Source organism: Lutra lutra, chromosome 17 (assembly GCF_902655055.1).
Source record: "Lutra lutra chromosome 17, mLutLut1.2, whole genome shotgun sequence".
NCBI classification, from domain to species: domain Eukaryota; kingdom Metazoa; phylum Chordata; class Mammalia; order Carnivora; family Mustelidae; genus Lutra; species Lutra lutra.
This window is the reverse complement of record NC_062294.1, coordinates 47,863,554-47,880,339: the sequence shown is the minus strand read 5'-3', so window position 1 is coordinate 47,880,339 and position 16,786 is coordinate 47,863,554. Positions and strand designations below refer to the sequence as shown.

The 16,786-nt window shown below is 56.9% G+C and overlaps 1 protein-coding gene across 1 annotated transcript; it reads right to left on the bottom strand.

The window, feature by feature from the left end:
• Nucleotides 1-559: 559 nt before the first annotated feature.
• On the bottom strand, nt 560-7,517 carry ERF (ETS2 repressor factor). The gene is made up of 4 exons (XM_047710314.1): nt 7,353-7,517; nt 2,676-2,910; nt 2,174-2,289; nt 560-2,051 (listed from the first exon to the last, which is right to left on the bottom strand). Exons 1-4 carry the CDS (start codon nt 7,372-7,374, stop codon nt 751-753), a joined length of 1,674 nt encoding a protein of 557 aa, XP_047566270.1. The 5' UTR covers nt 7,375-7,517; the 3' UTR covers nt 560-750.
• Nucleotides 7,518-16,786: the final 9,269 nt, after the last annotated feature.

Here is a 16,786-nt window from a genome sequence, read left to right as displayed (position 1 = left end):
GGGCTTCCAGTTTGGTTTCAGGGCACCCCCTTCCCACCCCCCCACCCACCTGCCTATGGGCTAGTCCTAGGAGCAGCTGGGGGTGAAGGGGTTGGACCAGTGCTGGGGTAGGGAATGGGAGAGGGATAGCAGGCACTTGTAGAGATTTGTGGCCTATGGGCGGCACCCCTCCCCCTCCTCTGCCCCCCACCCCCCAACATGGAATTTTTGGTTCATCATAAAATGTCCCTCCCTCCCCTGCTGCAACCCTGTGGGGTATAGAAACCCAGGCACTCAGGGCCCCTGGAGGGGCAGGGAAGGCAGGATAGGGGCTGAGGATGGCCAGGAGTGGAAAAGGACAGGGACAGGAGGCAGAGAATAGGGAGGGAGACAAGGCTTTTACTTCCTAAGCGATTGTAATAAAAAACGTTTCTGGGCATTGAGGCCAGCGCATCAGTTCAAATATAAATTCCCCAGAATGGAGGTGGCCCCCTCAACTCCTCCCTCCCTACCTCCCCCCCACCACCACTTTGCCTGGAGCTTAGAAACCCACAGATAGGGGAAGCCCCCAGCCTGGGAACCCACCCACCCTCACCATTAAAAAAAAAAAAAAAAAAAAGAAATTAAAAGTTTTATACAAAACGTGGGGCAGGAAAAGGGAGGAGGCAGGAAGACACCGGAGAGCTGTCCTCACCTCCAGGACTTGGGGGCGGTTAAGGCAGCAAAAGAAGCATGGGAGGTGGGGGGACCGGGGCCCCCTGCCCACAGCCCTCAGGAATCTCGATGCTCCAGAGAGAGCTGGGCTGTAGCGTGCTGGAGGTCAGAGCTCACGCGCCTCGGGGTGAGGGGTCCCCCGGCCTCCCCAGGCCCCTCCCCACGCACCTTCTTGTCCTCACCCTCATCCTCCATGCCCCCAGCGGGGCCCCCACCCCCCTCCAAGCGACAGTCTTCACTCCAGCGTCGCTTAAAGCGCAGCTTGAGAGGCATGCACTGGGCTGCCCCGGGTGCTTCACCGGGCTCCGGCTTGGGGGGTGCAGGTGGGGCACGAGGGGTCTTGAACACCTCCCCGTCTTCCTCATCCTCATCGCTGATGTCAGTCACCTCCACTTCCTCCGACTCGCCTTCCGAGATGGGCTCCACCTTGATCTGAGGTGGCAGTGGTGGCGGGGGTGGGGCCAGTGCCCCGGCGCCCTCCGCCAGCCCGCCTGCGCTGCTGACCCCGCCAATGCCAATGCCACTGCTCTTGTCAGCACCCGCCGGAGCCTTCTCCCCAGCAGCCCGCTGCCGGCGTCCCAGTGGGGGCGGCTGGAGCTTAAACTTGAATGGGGAGGAAGAGGAGGAAGAGGAGGAAGAGGCTGAGGAGGGGACTGGTGGGGTCTCGGGCGCCATGGGCGGTAGCGGGCACTTGTCAGGGCGCTGGGGCTGGGGCACCACCAGCCCGGGGTAGTGCAGGAAGGCGCGGGGACTGAGGTGGTAGTTGTAGACGCTTTGGGTGTGGGCCTGCAGGTACCGTTTCATGTCCTCGGGGCTAAAGGAGAAGTGGGAGCCTCCCCCTGAGCCGCTGGGGCCCCCACCACCACTGGGGTACATCGGGCTCAGCGTGGGTGAGGGAGTGTAGGCCAGGTGAGTGGGTGTCATGGGCAGAGCCGGCGAGAGCTGAGGGGGTAGCAGGGAGCCAGGCCCAGCCAGAGGTGACACAGGAAAGGGGCTCAGGGGCTCAGGGCCACCCCGGGGACGGGGGTAGACGCGGAAGACGCCAGGGTCATGGGGCAGGCGTGCCAATGGGGGCCCACGGAAAGCCCCCAGCTCTGGAGGGCCTGGCGGTCGGGCCCGGGGGTCCTCTCCCAGCGGCTCTTCCAGCTCTGACGTGCCATCGCTACAGTCACTGACTGAGCCTCGACCCAGGCGTCGGGCCACCACAGCTGAGAAGAGGGAGGATGAGGATGAAGAGCAGGCCGGTGGTGAGCGGGGATCCTCGGTGGGGGACAGCACCTCGGAGGGCGTTGAGGGAGGGAAGCGGAAATGGCTGCCACCTGACGGCACTGGCGGGGCACTCTGGGGCACTGCACCCCCTGCAGAAGAGGGAAGATGTCATGTCAATGCCCATGTCAAGCCCCCTGGCCCAGGCTGGACACAGAGGTAGATTCCCCACTTCCTCCATCTGAGGCCCCGTCCACCAGCCACAGTAACTCACCAGCCAACCCCACATCGATGAAAGGGTAATTAACCAGCACCAGTTTGTTGAAATTGAACTTGTAGGTGAACCGTTTCCCCTTGGTCTTGTGCAGTATGCGTTTGTTGTAGTAATAGCTGTGGGCACAGAAACACATGGGATCATTGGTGACACAGGACCCCAGTCTAGACCCTGTTCCTTGACCGGGGAGTCCAGTGCAGTTCACCAAGAGGGACTAAGAACCCTGGTCCACCTGAGAGAAACCAAGCAGCAGGAGGAATGGAACTAGCTCTCCCCTCAGGTCTAGGGCCAGACTAGAGGCCACACACAGGACTGCAGTCTCTCCCCTCAGGACACCTCTATGGGACAGAGGCGTTCAGAGCAGGCTTGGGACTTGCCCATCCGTGGTCACAGGGCTACGATTTGGCAGAGGATCAAACCCAAAGCCTATTCCCATGGGCTACAGGCTCCCCAAACAGTGGGGGCTAGCCACATCTGCCCAGGGGCTTCTGCCCCTCCTCACCGCAGGGCCCGGCTCAGCTTGTCGTAATTCATCTGAGGTTTGCACTTGCGGACACCCCAGAGCCGAGCCACTTCGTCGGGGTCCTTGATGACGAATTCCCCGTAGTCCCCCTGCCAGGCGATGACCCCCTGATACTCCTCCTTCCGCAGCAGCTCCAGGATAAAGTGCCACAGCTGGATCTGCCTCGAACCAGGGGACGACTCCGGCTTGTAGGCCCAGTCCGGGAAGGCAAACCCTGGGGACGGGAGGCAGGGGAGTGGCCCCAGATCAGGACGCCAAGTCCAAGGCTCTGGGTCCCCTCCCAGGGTCCACCCTCCTACCCCACCCTCCACATGGGGAAATCTGTCTCCCCTCCGCCAAGTCAGGACCCGAGTTAGAGGGAGACAGTGTGTGTCTGTGTGTGAGGGGGCTAGATGGGAGCTTGTGGGGGGGGGGGTGGGAGGGAAGCTGGAGCCTGCTCCAGCGACATGGGGAGAAACAGGAAACCGTCGGCGGCGGGTCCCGGGGCCAGTGCCAGGGGGCCAGGCACCAAGCCAGGCCGGCGGGCAGGGCTGCCAGTGGGGGGAGGGGCAGGAAGGGGCACACGTGGCCAGCGGGTTGGGGCGAGCCCCCCCAACCCCAACTCCCATTCAGGAACAGTTATACCCCTCCCCCAACTTACCCCATAGCTCCAGTCCCCTCCTGAGAACATAACACTGTCTCCCTCCCAAAACCTGCCAGAGCCTTAATCCCACCCCAGGACCCGATGATTTTTTTTTTTTCTTCTTCTTAAAAGGACCAGGAGGGGTGGGGTGGCTGGTTGACGATGAGGTCAGCGCTTGCTCACACAGAGGCTTCTGTCTTCCCTGGAGAGTGAAACCCAGACTGTCTGAGAGAGGCCCCCCCACAAGCCCCAGCCCCTCTGTGCTGCGCTGCCCTCCCGGGACCCAGGCACATGGACACAACCTGGCTGGAAGGCCCCAGCCCAGGCTGGGAGGCTGAGCAGACAACACTGCAGCCAGTTCCCCCTTCCGCCTTCTCATCCTCAGCTTCTTCCCTGCCCACCTGCCTACCCGCCCCCAGCATTAACCTTGGGTAGAGGTTGGTGGTGGGCTGGCTGGTCCCTGGAGGGGGTGGGCAGCCTGGGGGTGTGTGGGGGGGGGCTGCGGTTGTCATTTCCCAAACCCCCGGGTAATCAGGGGCCATCAATAATTCAGCACTAGGCAGCCGGTAATGGAGGGGTGGGAGGAGGGAAGGGGAGGAAGAGAAGGAGGGGGAGGCAAGGCAGGGGCTCTGGTGCCACCAGAGGGAGAAGACCAAGGTGTGGACAGCTAAGGATGGGCGGGGTCTCAAGTCCCAGTCAGACTGCCCCTGTGAGCCTCTGGCCCAGGGCCCCGGATCAAGCCCCAGCTCAAGCAGGTACCAACAGGGCCTAAGCCTATGGTGAACCTCCCTCAGACTCCACCGTGGTCTGGACTCCAACAGGGGATCCTTCCCCTTGGGGACATGGAGGTTCAACAGTTCCTACTCCCACAGGGACCACCCCTTCTAAATCCAGAACTGACTCTGTTCCCTACAGTGACCCAGCTTCCTGAGCCCTGGCCTTGGGGAGAATGGGATGGCCAGCATTCCCCAGGCAGTCCCTGCCCCATTCAGAAATCCCGGCCTCAAACTAGCCCCTCAGGGCTCCAAGGATGCGACCTCCAGCCCTCCAGCTGGTCACAGACCTGGAGTCCTACACGAGCAGCCCTGCTCCATTTAGAAGTGACAGCCCCCCAACAATGCCTTCCATAGATCCCAGCATCCATAACCCCATCACTCTCATAGGAATCCAGGTGTTCATCCCGTTATCCTCACCCCGTTTGAGAATCCAGGTCCCAGGGTCTTCCTCAGGGCCCCAAGGTCCTTGGGAACCCAAGTTACCAAGTCACTAGCTCCTCGTACCCTCTGAGTCCTCCCAAAAGCTCCTACACCCCCTCCCCGACTCAGGGCACCAAGCTCTGTGCTTCTCCCACCTAAGCCTCAATCTGGCTCTCAGACCCAGGACTGTGTGTGTTGGGGGTGGGGGGGGAAGCCCCTGAGACGGCAGTCTGGAATTGGGGGGGTATACTGACTTCCATCCTCACCCCCCCAAAATTAAAGCCACCCTTTCCAGCCCACCCGCCCCAGCCTCCTTGTCCCGGTAACCAGGCAACGTGTGTGCAGCGACAGTCCTGGGAGCGGGGGAGCAGGAGGCTAAAAATAAACTTTGCAGAAGAGAAGGAGTGAGAGAGACTACATGCAACACAAAGGGAACTCGGAAGGGAGGTGGGGGGCTCTGGAAAGGCCTCAAGCTGCATTCCGGGGACTGTCCCAGGCCACCTTTTTAACCGCCCCCCTCCCTGACCAAGCCCCCCTCTGTGGTTAGAACCCTGGATCCCACTCCAGGCAGGGACCCTCCCCACTCCCAGGTCCACCCCAACCCGGCTTTCCTCATCGGACATAGCATACATGAGGGCCTGTTCCTGGCTTTGGGGGGAGAAGAGCAGGGGTGACGTCAGGGTGTCTCAATGGGGCTCTGTTCCCCAGGCCTTGGAGCCAGGAGCCAGGCACGGGCAAGGGGAGCATGTGTGAGTGTGTGTTGTGTATGGGTCCACGTGCTTCAACAGGGAACCACCGGGCCTGCACGGAGAAAGCTCCAGGGAGCAGGACCTCCGGAGCATGGGGGCTGCTGAAACAGGGAGCAGGCAGCTGACACTGAGAAAGGTGCTCAGGACATTTTGAGACAGGGTGGAGAGGTGGCAGCAGACAGACAGGAAGGGTTGGGATGGCAGGGTCCCAGAAGTCACACCTGGGTCCCACAGAGGCGGGGTAGGGATTCTCCCAGATAGACTGGAAACCAAGGGGGGGGGGCGAACTCCTGGGCACCCCCCAAATTCACATGACTGGCCAAACTTTTTTTAAAGGGACTCTGGGGGTCGGAAGGGAGGGGTGGTGGTAGAGGAAGAACACGCCGACCTCCTGGGGGGCCCTACCACCTCCCCCACTCCAGGCAGCCCTCGGTGGCGCCAGAGCCGGGAAGAAAACAGGAAGTGGGAAACAGCCGCGGCAGAGAGGAGAGAGGCTGGGATGGAGGATCGGATGGAGGGGAGTGCAGACGGACAAACGCACCGATGGACCGATCGGGAAGCCATTCCAGGCCCCCGCCCCTTCCCCCAGCCGGAGAACCCACACGCGGCTCAGCCCCAAGACAGACTTAGGGGAGCGGCCCAGCCGGTCCCACCAGGAGAAGGCCCGAAGCAGGGAGGGAAGACGAGGCGGGGTTGTCTGGGCGCCTAGGCCCCCTCCTCGGGCGAAGGGAGGCTTCTGCTGCCCCCAAGGCCCGGCGGCCCTACAGCTTGTGGGAGCCAGAGAGTATGTGGGACGCACGTGACTGACCCTACAGCACTCCGCACCCCTGCCCCACCCCCCTGCCCCCCTCCTCGGCTCCAATCCCCAGGCGCCGGAGCACCGCTCGGAGCCCTTTAAGAGCCGCCCCCACCCGCCGTGCGAGGGGGGGGCGGGGTGGGTGGGCCGGTCGGGGCACACACCCGCACACGGGAGCCCTAGCCGCGGCCGCCGCCGGGGGAAGGAAACAAGTTTGAACAGCGGCGCCCGGCCCCCTTCCCCCTCCCCCGTCCCCGCCCCGGGCCGGATTCCGACGGGGTAGACGGGTAGGGGGCCGCTGGGACCCCTCCCCCCAGCGCGCTCGGGTGCAAAGTCCAGCCCGCGGGAGCCCGGGGGCGGCGGGGGAGGGGAAGGGGGAAAGTCCGAGTGGGAGGGGGGTTAATCCCGCTGCCCCCCGCCCGCCGACGGAGGCGGGGGGAGGGGAACCTTGGCCCCTTAAGGAGGAGCAAGTTGGCGGGGAAGAGGGGGGCGGAGGGAAAAGACGGCCGGTTGAAAGAGAAGCGCTGGATGAGGGAGGGGGGGCGAAGGGGGAGCCTCCGCGGCTCCCCCCACCTTCCCCACCCTCCTCAACCCCCGGGCCCGGCGACGGGAGGAGGGTACCCAGGTCTCCCCGGAGCCACCTTAAAGCCGCGCGTTCTAAGGTCGGAAACAAAAAGTTCCTTTTTCGAACGTTCGGGCTGCGCTTTGGAACTTTGCGACTCGGCGCGGGCGGGGGAGCGAGGAGCCGGAGGAGACGGGCGGGGGAGGGGCGGCGCAGACCGGACCCCGAGTCCTGGGCTCCCCAATCACGCCCTCCTCCTAGAAGCCATCCCGTATGCCCCGGTAAGCCGGTGCGGGGCACGCGCCGCGGTGAAGGTCATGGGCCGGACCACGCAGCGCGGAACCGGGAATAGCGGGCCCCGTGGACAGCCCCCCCCACAACGCCCCGCACACGTCCCGGCCCCCAGAGTGCAACGTGACAGAGCGGCGGGGAAGGACCCCGCCACCCCCGTGATCCCGAGAGTGGGCGAGAACCCAGCTTTCGGGGTTCAGCAGGGAGAGGACCAGGACTCGCAGCACCCACACCACTCCGCCCGGACCCAGAAATTGGGGGGATCCCATGCAGCACCCCTCGCTTGTGCCACAAGAAGCAACAGGTCTCGAGTGCTCGGGGGTCCCCCCAGAACTAGGGATCACTCGGGCTACCCCGGAACCCTCCAGCCCCCCCAAAGTTTTTCCGCCTGGTTTCCCGGGGCAACAAGTCTCCCCCACACGTGCTGCCCCCGCCCCCACCTGTGTCCGCCGGGGTCTTCATGCTGGGGGGCCCGGGGCGAGGCGCCCCGACTCCGGGCCGCAGCTCCCGGCGCCCGCGCTGCCCCGTCCCGTCCCGCGCCCGTCGGGCCGCCCTCGGCGCTTCACCCGGCCTCGCCTCTCAGAGCCTCTCCCCTCCCCGCCGCCGCCTCCCGGGTTAATATCGCACTCCGGGGCCGGGACGCCCACGCCCCCCGGCCGGCGACGTCACCGCCGCGTCGCCATGGAGACACTGCTCCCGCCCCCTCCCCGCGCACTCACACACACACTCGCCGGCGCGCAGCCACTGAGGACCGGCCGGCTCTGGGCTTAAAGGGGCCGCGCGGCGGGGGAGGAAGGAAGGAGGGGGCGGGGGTGGGATGGGGTCCTGGGGGTCATGACCCTTTTCCGAGGCTCCAAGTCTGCAGATAACTTAAGTCCCCGGCACTCGCGACTTGCCGCCCCTCCTCCTCTCCTGCCCGCTGCAAAATCCAGAGTTTCTTTTGGGAGCTTGTAAGAGGGCGGGGGGGGGGGGGGGGAGCGGGGGGGAGGTGGTCATCGAGGGGGGGTCAGAAACTTTTGAAAGGCCTGGACCTTTCGGGAGGGGCCAGAATCTTCACTGCAGGGGGCGGGGTCAAGACCTTGGAGGGTAATCAAGACCACAACATTTCCCACCCTGGCTTTACCCTTCTCCCCCCACCTCCCCCCAGCCCTGACCCTGAATGGGGGCAGCTGTCCAGGGGTGGGGTGGAATGGGTGGGAGGCATTTCCCAGCATCGGAAATGGGGAGGCGGCTGTGCCCTCCTCTCCTCCGGGGATGGGGTCTTCCAGATATCCCCAACCCCAGCTGGGGAGGAAGTGACCAGAGAGAATGCATTCAGGAGCATCCCCCCAACTCTATCCCCAGGCTGCAGCTGTCCTAAGGATGCCGCTTGTGTCTGAAGTACCCCCCCACCTCCACCACCAGCGCGGGGATTCCGGAGGTGGGGCCAGGATGCGAGGGGGCGACCAAAGTCTGAACAAATGTGATCCCAGGGGGCACTGGGGGGTCGCCAGGAGAGAGGAAGGTAGGGCTTAAGGATGAAGGCCAGTGCGTAGGGCAGTGTTAAGTCTGTTCTCCGCAGCAGGGAGGGATGGATGGAGCCTGAGGCTTCAGGAAACAGGAAATCAGCGCGATCAGATGGCTAGTTGGAGCCGGCAGCAGGGTAGGAAGAGGGCAAATAGAAGCAAGCAATACCCGCAGACAGAGCCTGGAGTGAGTTTCAAAGAAGACTCGGAGGTACCAAAGGAGGAGAATAATGCAGGGGCTGGGGGGTGATGCTCAGAGAAACTGAAACTGAGAAGATGGGCAGGGAAAGACAAACAAGTCAGGAGGGTCAGACTCTGACTTCTTAGGTCTTCAACCCACAGTGCGTTCCTAGATGCATTAGAGCTGTCTGTCACCATCGCCAAAGAAGTCTCTAGCCTCTTCCTCCGTGGAGACCAACGCCTCCAGGGAAGCATCACCTCCTTGGGGAATTATGTAACCTTGCCTACAGCCAGTGCAGCTCCCCCACGGATATTGTAACCCTCTGGGAGCTGTGTGGTCCAGCAATAATAATCGCCATCATTGTTATTATAACAGCTCCCGAATTCCTAGTGCTCATGATGTGCCAGGCACTGGGCCAAGCATTGTCTGGGGCATCTTGTCATTTGATGCTCACAAAATCCCAAAGAAGGAAGTTACTATTGTTATCCCCATTTACAGATTAAGAAGGTGAGGCTCAGAGGGGAAATCAGTCTGCCAAATTTCTACCTCCAGGAAGTGTTAGGAGTCAGGACTCTAACCCGACCTATTCCGTTCGAAACCACCACCCTTCACCACTCAGCTTTAGGAATACCGTCCCCCAATCCCTGCCAGAACAAGACCATGAAGAGTTTCAAAGCTAATAGGTCTGTAACAACTTCAGGGATCCCACGCTCCCATCAACAAGAGAGACCTGGGTTGCAACCCTAACTTTGCTATTTCCTGTCTGTGACGTAGAGCAAGGAAGTTTGCCTCTTTAAGCCTCAACTTCCTCATCTGTAAAATGGGGATATTATTAGATCCTACGTGACCAGATTGTTTTAAGAAATCGGAGATGTGAAGTGGGCATGCAGAAAATACTGGGAATAATTAGTAGCAGAACGAACTGTATACCCAGTAGATAACGTAGGCACCCCTCACCGTATAGACCCCCAACCATAGACAAGAAACACAGGGTATTGACCGTGTGAAAAGGCCTCTTGATGGCATAAGTCCCACCCTGACCCAGTCAGGTAACTCAATCTTACTGTTTCTATGACATACAATCATGGAGGGTGGGCACGCCTCGTGATAGAGTCCGGGCCATCGCAGAGAATGGGCATTCCTGGTGAAAATGTCCCTTGGGTAGTGTGACCTCTGGTGGTTTGTGAAAACCTATCCACCAATACTGTAACCCCTCAGGGATTGATGAGACTCTACCACAGAAGTGTGGATCTTTTTGGATAATTCACTTGCCTCATGAACGCTGAGAGCCATCCTCAAGGAAAGTGGACCCATCACCACGGGTCGTTCCTTAAAGACGCACCATCCAATCAAGGCCATATCAATTCCAATGAACAAGGGGACACTCCCCTCCCCGCCCCCTTGGAAGAACCTCCACAGATCCCTCCTGGGGCTTGTGAAAAGTGCAGCCTCTCACTAAGATCTAAGACACGCTCTGAGGAGAAAAGAACTCTGTCTAGACAGTGAAGGTGCCCTCGGCTCCCACAGACCTAGCACTCCCTGTTCCAGTTTACTATCCTGACACAGATAACATTTATCCTGTTGCTGTCAGGCTAAGGCATGGACAGAACTTGTCCCCAAAGAAGTCCCAACACTCCACGGACCTCACTTCTGGAAAGGAAACTGTATGGATGATGAAAATCATAGTCACAACCTACCCATCACCTATAATGAGCAAGAGTGAGCCGTTTCTACAGTGTGAACATTGTAGATCCCTTAGAAATAACATGAATCACCCCATAGAGAGAGTGCCGCCACCTCAACAGGGTGAACGCCCTCAAACACAAAATGTGATCCCATTAGAGAGTATCGAAATGCTGAAGGGCCCCCGGGCTCAGACCTGGGTCCTCTTCTCTCCTCCACCTGTTGTTCGTTCCTTTTGTGATCTCCACCAGCGCCATGTTTTCACATGCCCTCTCGATGCTGGTTCCACCCGAATTTCTCTCTCCAGCATAGGACTCACCCCTGGTCTCCAATCTCACACACCCAACTGCCTCACCGGTGTCTCCCTTTGGATTTCTCAAGCTTGCCAAGTCAAAATGGCTTCCGTCTGCTCCCCCAAACTTCCCCATCTTGGGCACCCGCTGTGCCATTTTGCAAACTGCTCAGGCCGAATTCGAATTCTTGGAGTCTTCCTTGACTCTCTCTCCTCCCTCATCCGATCGGAAAGGAACTCCCATGGGGTGGACTTTCAGCTGTTTCAGAATCTAGCTCCTCGTCACCACCGCCACCACCACACCCCTGGTCTGGGGACTCCTCACGCTCTCCTGGCTGCCACCAGCCCCTACAGTTTGCGTGCACCCACAACCAGAGGGGTTCTAGTAAATCACATGACTTCCCTGTGCTGTCCCAAATCCTCTGTTCCCTGGGAGTAAAAGCCAGCTCCCAGTAGTGACCAGCAGGGCTCTTCCTCCCTGACTTTGCCTCCCACCTTTCCCCTCCATTTCTGTGCCAGCTGCACTCCCAGCCTCTTTGAGATTCCTTGAACAGGCCGGGCAGATGCCTGCCTCAGGGATGTTGCCAGTGCCGTTCCATTTGCTTGGAAGTCTCCCCTCCCCGCCCAAGCCACCAGAAGTCTACATATCTCTGCCCTTCATCTCCTTCAGGCTTTTTACTCAGAAAGCACCTTCCCAATAAAGACCCTACCTGATCACGCCATTTTATTTTACTTTAAGATTTTATTTATTTATTTGACAGAGATCACAAGTAGGCAGAGAAGCAGGCAGAGAGAGAGGAGGAAGCAAGCTCCCTGCTGAGCAGAGAGCCCGATGCTGGGCTTGATCCCAGGATGCTGCGATCATGACTTGAGCGGAATTCGAAGGCAGAGGCTTTAACCTACGGAGCCACCCAGGTGCCCCATGATCACGCCATTTTAAATTGGAGCTCCTGTCCTAGGCCCCTGCGTCCCTTCGAGGCACTGTTTTTCTCCATGGCACTTTTTCTCAAGTGACATATATTTCTGTGTCATTGTAGTTCCCTTAGAAACTACAGTGTTTCTAACATTGTGAGAATGTTAGAATTCTAACTCGTCATCTGAATCCCTCCTCTAGCCTTGCTCTATCACTGGCGCCTACACCGGTGGTGGTGGGGGGGTGTTGTAGAACAGTCTGGTGATACATACCTGCTGAAATGAACTGAGTCCATGTACAGTGGGCATAACCCCACCGTGAGAACCCACCATACAGACAGAACAAAGCCCATAACCGATTGAAACTCCCATTTGCGGGGTGGCTCTCGTATGGACGGTGGAAACCCAAATAGTACAATGCTCAAAAATGGCGTGAACCCCAGGACAGGCAGCACGACCCCATAAACCTCATGCAGATAGGGTAACCCTCATAAATGATGAGCCCCATTCAAACAGCACAGCCTTCATAAACTTTGTGAGCCTCGTAAAAAAGGGCACCCCACATAAATGGTGTAAACCTCACATTGCCAGCATAACGCTCATGAACAGTGCAAGCCCCATATACATGGTGGGACAGCAAATAAACCATGCGGGTACCCCTAAAACAGCTTTCATTACTGTGCTCTGCCAAAGAGGCATCGTGGCTTGTTGAACTCTGTGTGAATTCCTCTAGCCACAGGGTCAACTCATACAACCTAGGTAAACCCACATGCACAGCGAAGATGAGCGTATAAGTAGGGTCATTTCTGTAACTGGTGGGCCTTTTTTTTTTTTTTTTTTTTTAAGATTTTATTTATTGGGACGCCTGGGTGGCTCAGTTGGTTAAGCAGCTGCCTTCGGCTCAGGTCATGATCCCAGCGTCCTGGGATCGAGTCCCACATTGGGCTCCTTGCTTGGCGGGGAGCCTGCTTCTCCCTCTGCCTCTGCCTGCCATTCTGTCTGCCTGTGCTCGCTCACTCTCCTCTCTCTCTGACAAATAAATAAAATCTTAAAAAAAAAAAAGATTTTATTTATTTATTTGACAGACAGAGATCACAAGTAGGCAGAGAGGCAGGCAGAGAGTGAGAGGGGGAAGCAGGCTCCCCACTAAGCAGAGAGCCCGACACGGGGCTTGATCCCAGGACCCTGGGATCACGACCCAAGCCGAAGGCAGAGGCCCCAACCCACTGAGCCCCCCAGGCGCCCCACTGGTGGACCTTTTCATGTGAATAGTATAGCCCCATAGTCCTACGGCCTCATGCAATATAACCCATGGACACTGTACCCTTGCGTGGACGGTGCCGTCTGCCTCAGTGGACCACTCGGTATACAGCATAGATTTCACAATGATTGCAGTAGGGACGCCTGGGGGGTTCAGTCGGTTAAGCGTCTGACTTCAGGTGAGGTCATGATCTCAGGATCCTGGGGTCAAGCCCCACATCAGGGTCTGTGCTCAGTGGGGAATATACTTCTCCCTCTCTTTCTCTGCCCCTCCCCCTGCTTCTGTTGGGTCTCTCTCTCTCTCTCTCTCTGTCAAATAAAATATTTTAAAACATGCAATGGTTGGGGCGCCTGGGTGGCTCAGTGGGTTGGGCCTCTGCCTTCCGCTCAGGTCATGATCTCAGGGTCCTGGGATCAAGTCCTGCATCGGGCTCTCTGCTCAGCGGGGAGCCTGCTTCCTCCACCCCCTTCCTCAACCCCCTGCATGCCTACTTGTGATCCCTCTCTCTCTGTCAAATAAATAAATAAAATCTTTAAAAAAAAAAAATCCAATGGTTGCAATAAACCTCAATGTCACTACATCAGTTTTATTAAGTCGTTGATAATGTAGCCCTTTTCCATAAACAGGGAAAAACCCCATGTTCCATTTAAGCCTACTGGGCCTTTGTAACCTTCGTAAAATTATATTATCCACCCTCCCTCCCCAAAGTCCTAATTCTCCCATTAAAATTTACCAAAATGCCCCTCAACACGCACATGTATTAAGACAGTAGAACTAGGGGCGCCTGGGTGGCTCAGTGGGTTGAGCCACTGCCTTCGGCTCAGGTCATGATCTCAGGGTCCTGGGATCGAGCCCCGCATCGGGCTCTCTGCTCAGCAGGGAGCCTGCTTCCTCCTCTCTCTCTCTGCCTGCCTCTCTGCCTGCTTGTGATCTCTCTGTCAAATAAATAAATAAATAAATAAATAAAATCTTTAAAAAAAAAAGACAGTAGAACTAAATAAATAAAAATCTTAAAAAAAAAAAAAAGGGATGCCTGGGTGGCTCAGTTGGTTGGACGACTGCCTTCGGCTCAGGTCATGATCCTGGAGTCCCGGGATCGAGTTCCGCATCGGGCTCCCGGCTCCGCAGAGAGTCTGCTTCTCTCTCTGACCTTCTCCTTGCTCATGCTCTCTCTCACTGTCTCTCTCTCAAATAAATAAATAAAATCTTTAAAAAAAAAAAAAAGACAGTAGAACTCCCTGAAGGATGGTGTAACCTGTCACAGACAATGAGGCCCCAAAGAAAGACCACAAAATGGTGAATTTGTGAATGGCAGGGATTTCCCAGGTCCCAACACAGGACAGGGCACATAAAAAGCACTTCTTTTTACTGAGCATGTACTACATGCAAGGCCCTGGTTTCAACATCTGCTTTCTTTCTTTCTTTCTTTCTTTTTAAGATTTTATTTATTTGACAGACAGAGATCACAAGGAGGCAGAGAGGCAGACAGAGAGAGAGGGGGAAGCAGGCTCCCTGCAGAGCAGAGAACCCAATGTGGGGCTCGATCCCAGGACCCTGGGAATCATAACCTGAGCCGAAGGCAGAGGCTTTAACCCACTGAGCCACCCAGGCGCCCCTCAAAATCTGCTTTCACTGTCACTTCACCTTTATCAGGCAGGGACTCCAATGATACCCATTTTTCAGATGAGGAGAGTGAGACTTAGATTTCAAGCCCAAGACAACACAGCTAACCATGGTGACAGCTGGGGCATCAAGTACTGGACAGGAATGCCTCCCGATAGATTGGCAAATGCCCCAAAGATATGCTGAACCCTGAACTCCTTCCCCAAAGCCCTGCCACCAACACCACCAGCAGCACACAGACAAACTGTGAGGACAAGGTGACCAGTGAGACTGAAACAGTGTAAACTCTTCAGGCAGTAATAACCTCCTGAATATTGACAATCACACTAATAGCTAAGATTTTTTTAGGATCTGCTCTGCTGGAGACACTATCCTAAATGCTTTGCACGTGTTAACTCACTACAACATGCCAAGATGTTGTTTTTTGGTTTTTTTGTTTGTTTGTTTGTTTTAAAGATTTTATTTTTTTATTTGACAGAGAGAGATCACAAGTAGGCAGAGAGGCAGGCAGAGAGAGAGGAGGAAGCAGGTTCCCCGCCGAGCAGAGAGCCGGATTTGGGACTCGATCCCAGCACCCTGAGATCATGACCCAAGCCGAAGGCAGAGGCCCAACCCACTGAGCCACCCAGGTGCCCCTGTTTTTTGTTTTTATAATTATCCCTGTACGGATGTAGAAATGGTGGCACAGAGGGCTGAAATGACTCGCCCAAAGTCACACAGCTGGGAAAGAAGCCCAGCTTGGTTTGACCCCAGCAGCCTGGCTAAGCCTGTATTATCCTGCTTCCTGTAACATCACCCTCCCTTTCGCAGGACAGTGTAATTGCAGTGAACTGTAGAGCTAAGTTAACTACAGTTTATGTAATTCTCCCAGGGGCAAGGGTACAGCTCACTGTGCACACCTTTCCCCGATGACAGGGAAAATAGGCCTTAGGCAGCATGAATTCCCGTGGACAGGTCTCTCTCCTTCGTGCATGCTTATTAACTCCAGTAAGCACTGAGGATTCCTCTGTGGACGCTGGCTTTTGTTTTTGTTTTGTTTGTGTGTTAGATTTTATTTATTTATGAGAGAGAAAGGGAGAGAGGAGCGGAGGGAGAGGGACAAGCAGGCTCCATCCGCACAGAGCATGGAGCCTGATGTGGGGTTCAATACCATGACCCTGTGATCGCACCTGAGCCAAGGGTAGGACGCTTAATCGACTGAGCCACCTGGGTGCCCCTCCTTTGTGGACATTGTAAACTCGCCACAGCCAAGACAATCCTGAATGGGACAGCAGAGGCCCTTTTCACCACAGCTGAGTACTTCCTGGGCAGGATGAGTTCCTTCGTGGACAAGACAGACATCCCCACCGACAGTGGGATTCTCCCTCGAACCTGATGTGAACTGACTGTGGACCGTGAAATACCATCCCCATCAATGGAAGTCTCCCTCTAACCCAGCAGAGTCTCCCATGGGCAATGCGAACTCCCACCCAGGTGTGTCTCCCCGCGGACAGTATGATGTCTCCTATCCACGACAAAGTGAAGAAGAACAGGAAATATTGCATGTACTATGAGCCCCTTTTGTGACAGGGTGAACCGTTCTCCAAGGTAGGTCTACATAAGTAGGCAATGGGAACCTTCTGATGAGTATAAACTTCCCTCAGACCCAGCACCTACTCCACGGACCCAGTCTCAACTGCCCTGTAAAAGTTCCCACAAAGCCTGCTCAATGTTTAAGTGCACACTCTTCTAGAATGTTATTTAAATAGTATAAAATACCATGGTTATAAAATAGTACATGCAAGTCATAATATAAAACAGTGTAAGAGATTGTGTAAGAATCCTTCTCAGTGTGAACTTGCAGACAGTGGAATTTCCCCCTCTCTCAAAGCAGATCTCCCAGCCAATCTCCTTCAAACTCAAGGAACCCCATTGGACAATTGATACTTCTTCCCAGCCCCGCGGTGAACTGGCCATATGTCACTGGTGGCGGGAATGTTGCAGAGCATGGCGCCTGCAAGCGGCTGGGTGGGTTTTCTTCACAACGGGTGTGAATCCCGTGTGCATACGGGGAACCCATCACAGGCAGTGGAAGCCTCGGCTGAGGCCCACGTTCACTGCTCCCCATTACCGTCTATCTCTGGCAAATGCAACGGGAGAGTATGTGTGCACTGCAGACAGCTTCACACCTGGTGTAAACTCTTTGTCTGGGCTGCGGGAATCTACAACCGATGGGGCATATCCCTCTCCTCCCCACCTCGTGTGAACGCGCCCCCCACCCCGAGACCTTAGAAAAGTCTCGCTCCCGCCAAGTGCGAACACCCACAAAGCAGCTCTCCACAGAACGTAGTGTGAAGGGAATCTGGTGTGAAGCCCCACGAAGCGCCGCATTTTCCCATCTCGTGCCCCGAGCTGCCAGAAAACTGCACCGCCCTAAT

Excerpts from the sequence above, each read along its gene's own strand:
- ERF (XM_047710314.1), bottom strand. The coding sequence starts at position 7,374 with ATGAAGACCCCGGCGGACACAG. Across the intron at positions 2,911-7,352 it reads GAAGACCCCGGCGGACACAG|GGTTTGCCTTCCCGGACTGG; the intron begins GTGGGGGCGGGG and ends TCCCGTCCCCAG. Across the intron at positions 2,052-2,173 it reads CATCGATGTGGGGTTGGCTG|GGGGTGCAGTGCCCCAGAGT; the intron begins GTGAGTTACTGT and ends CCTCTTCTGCAG.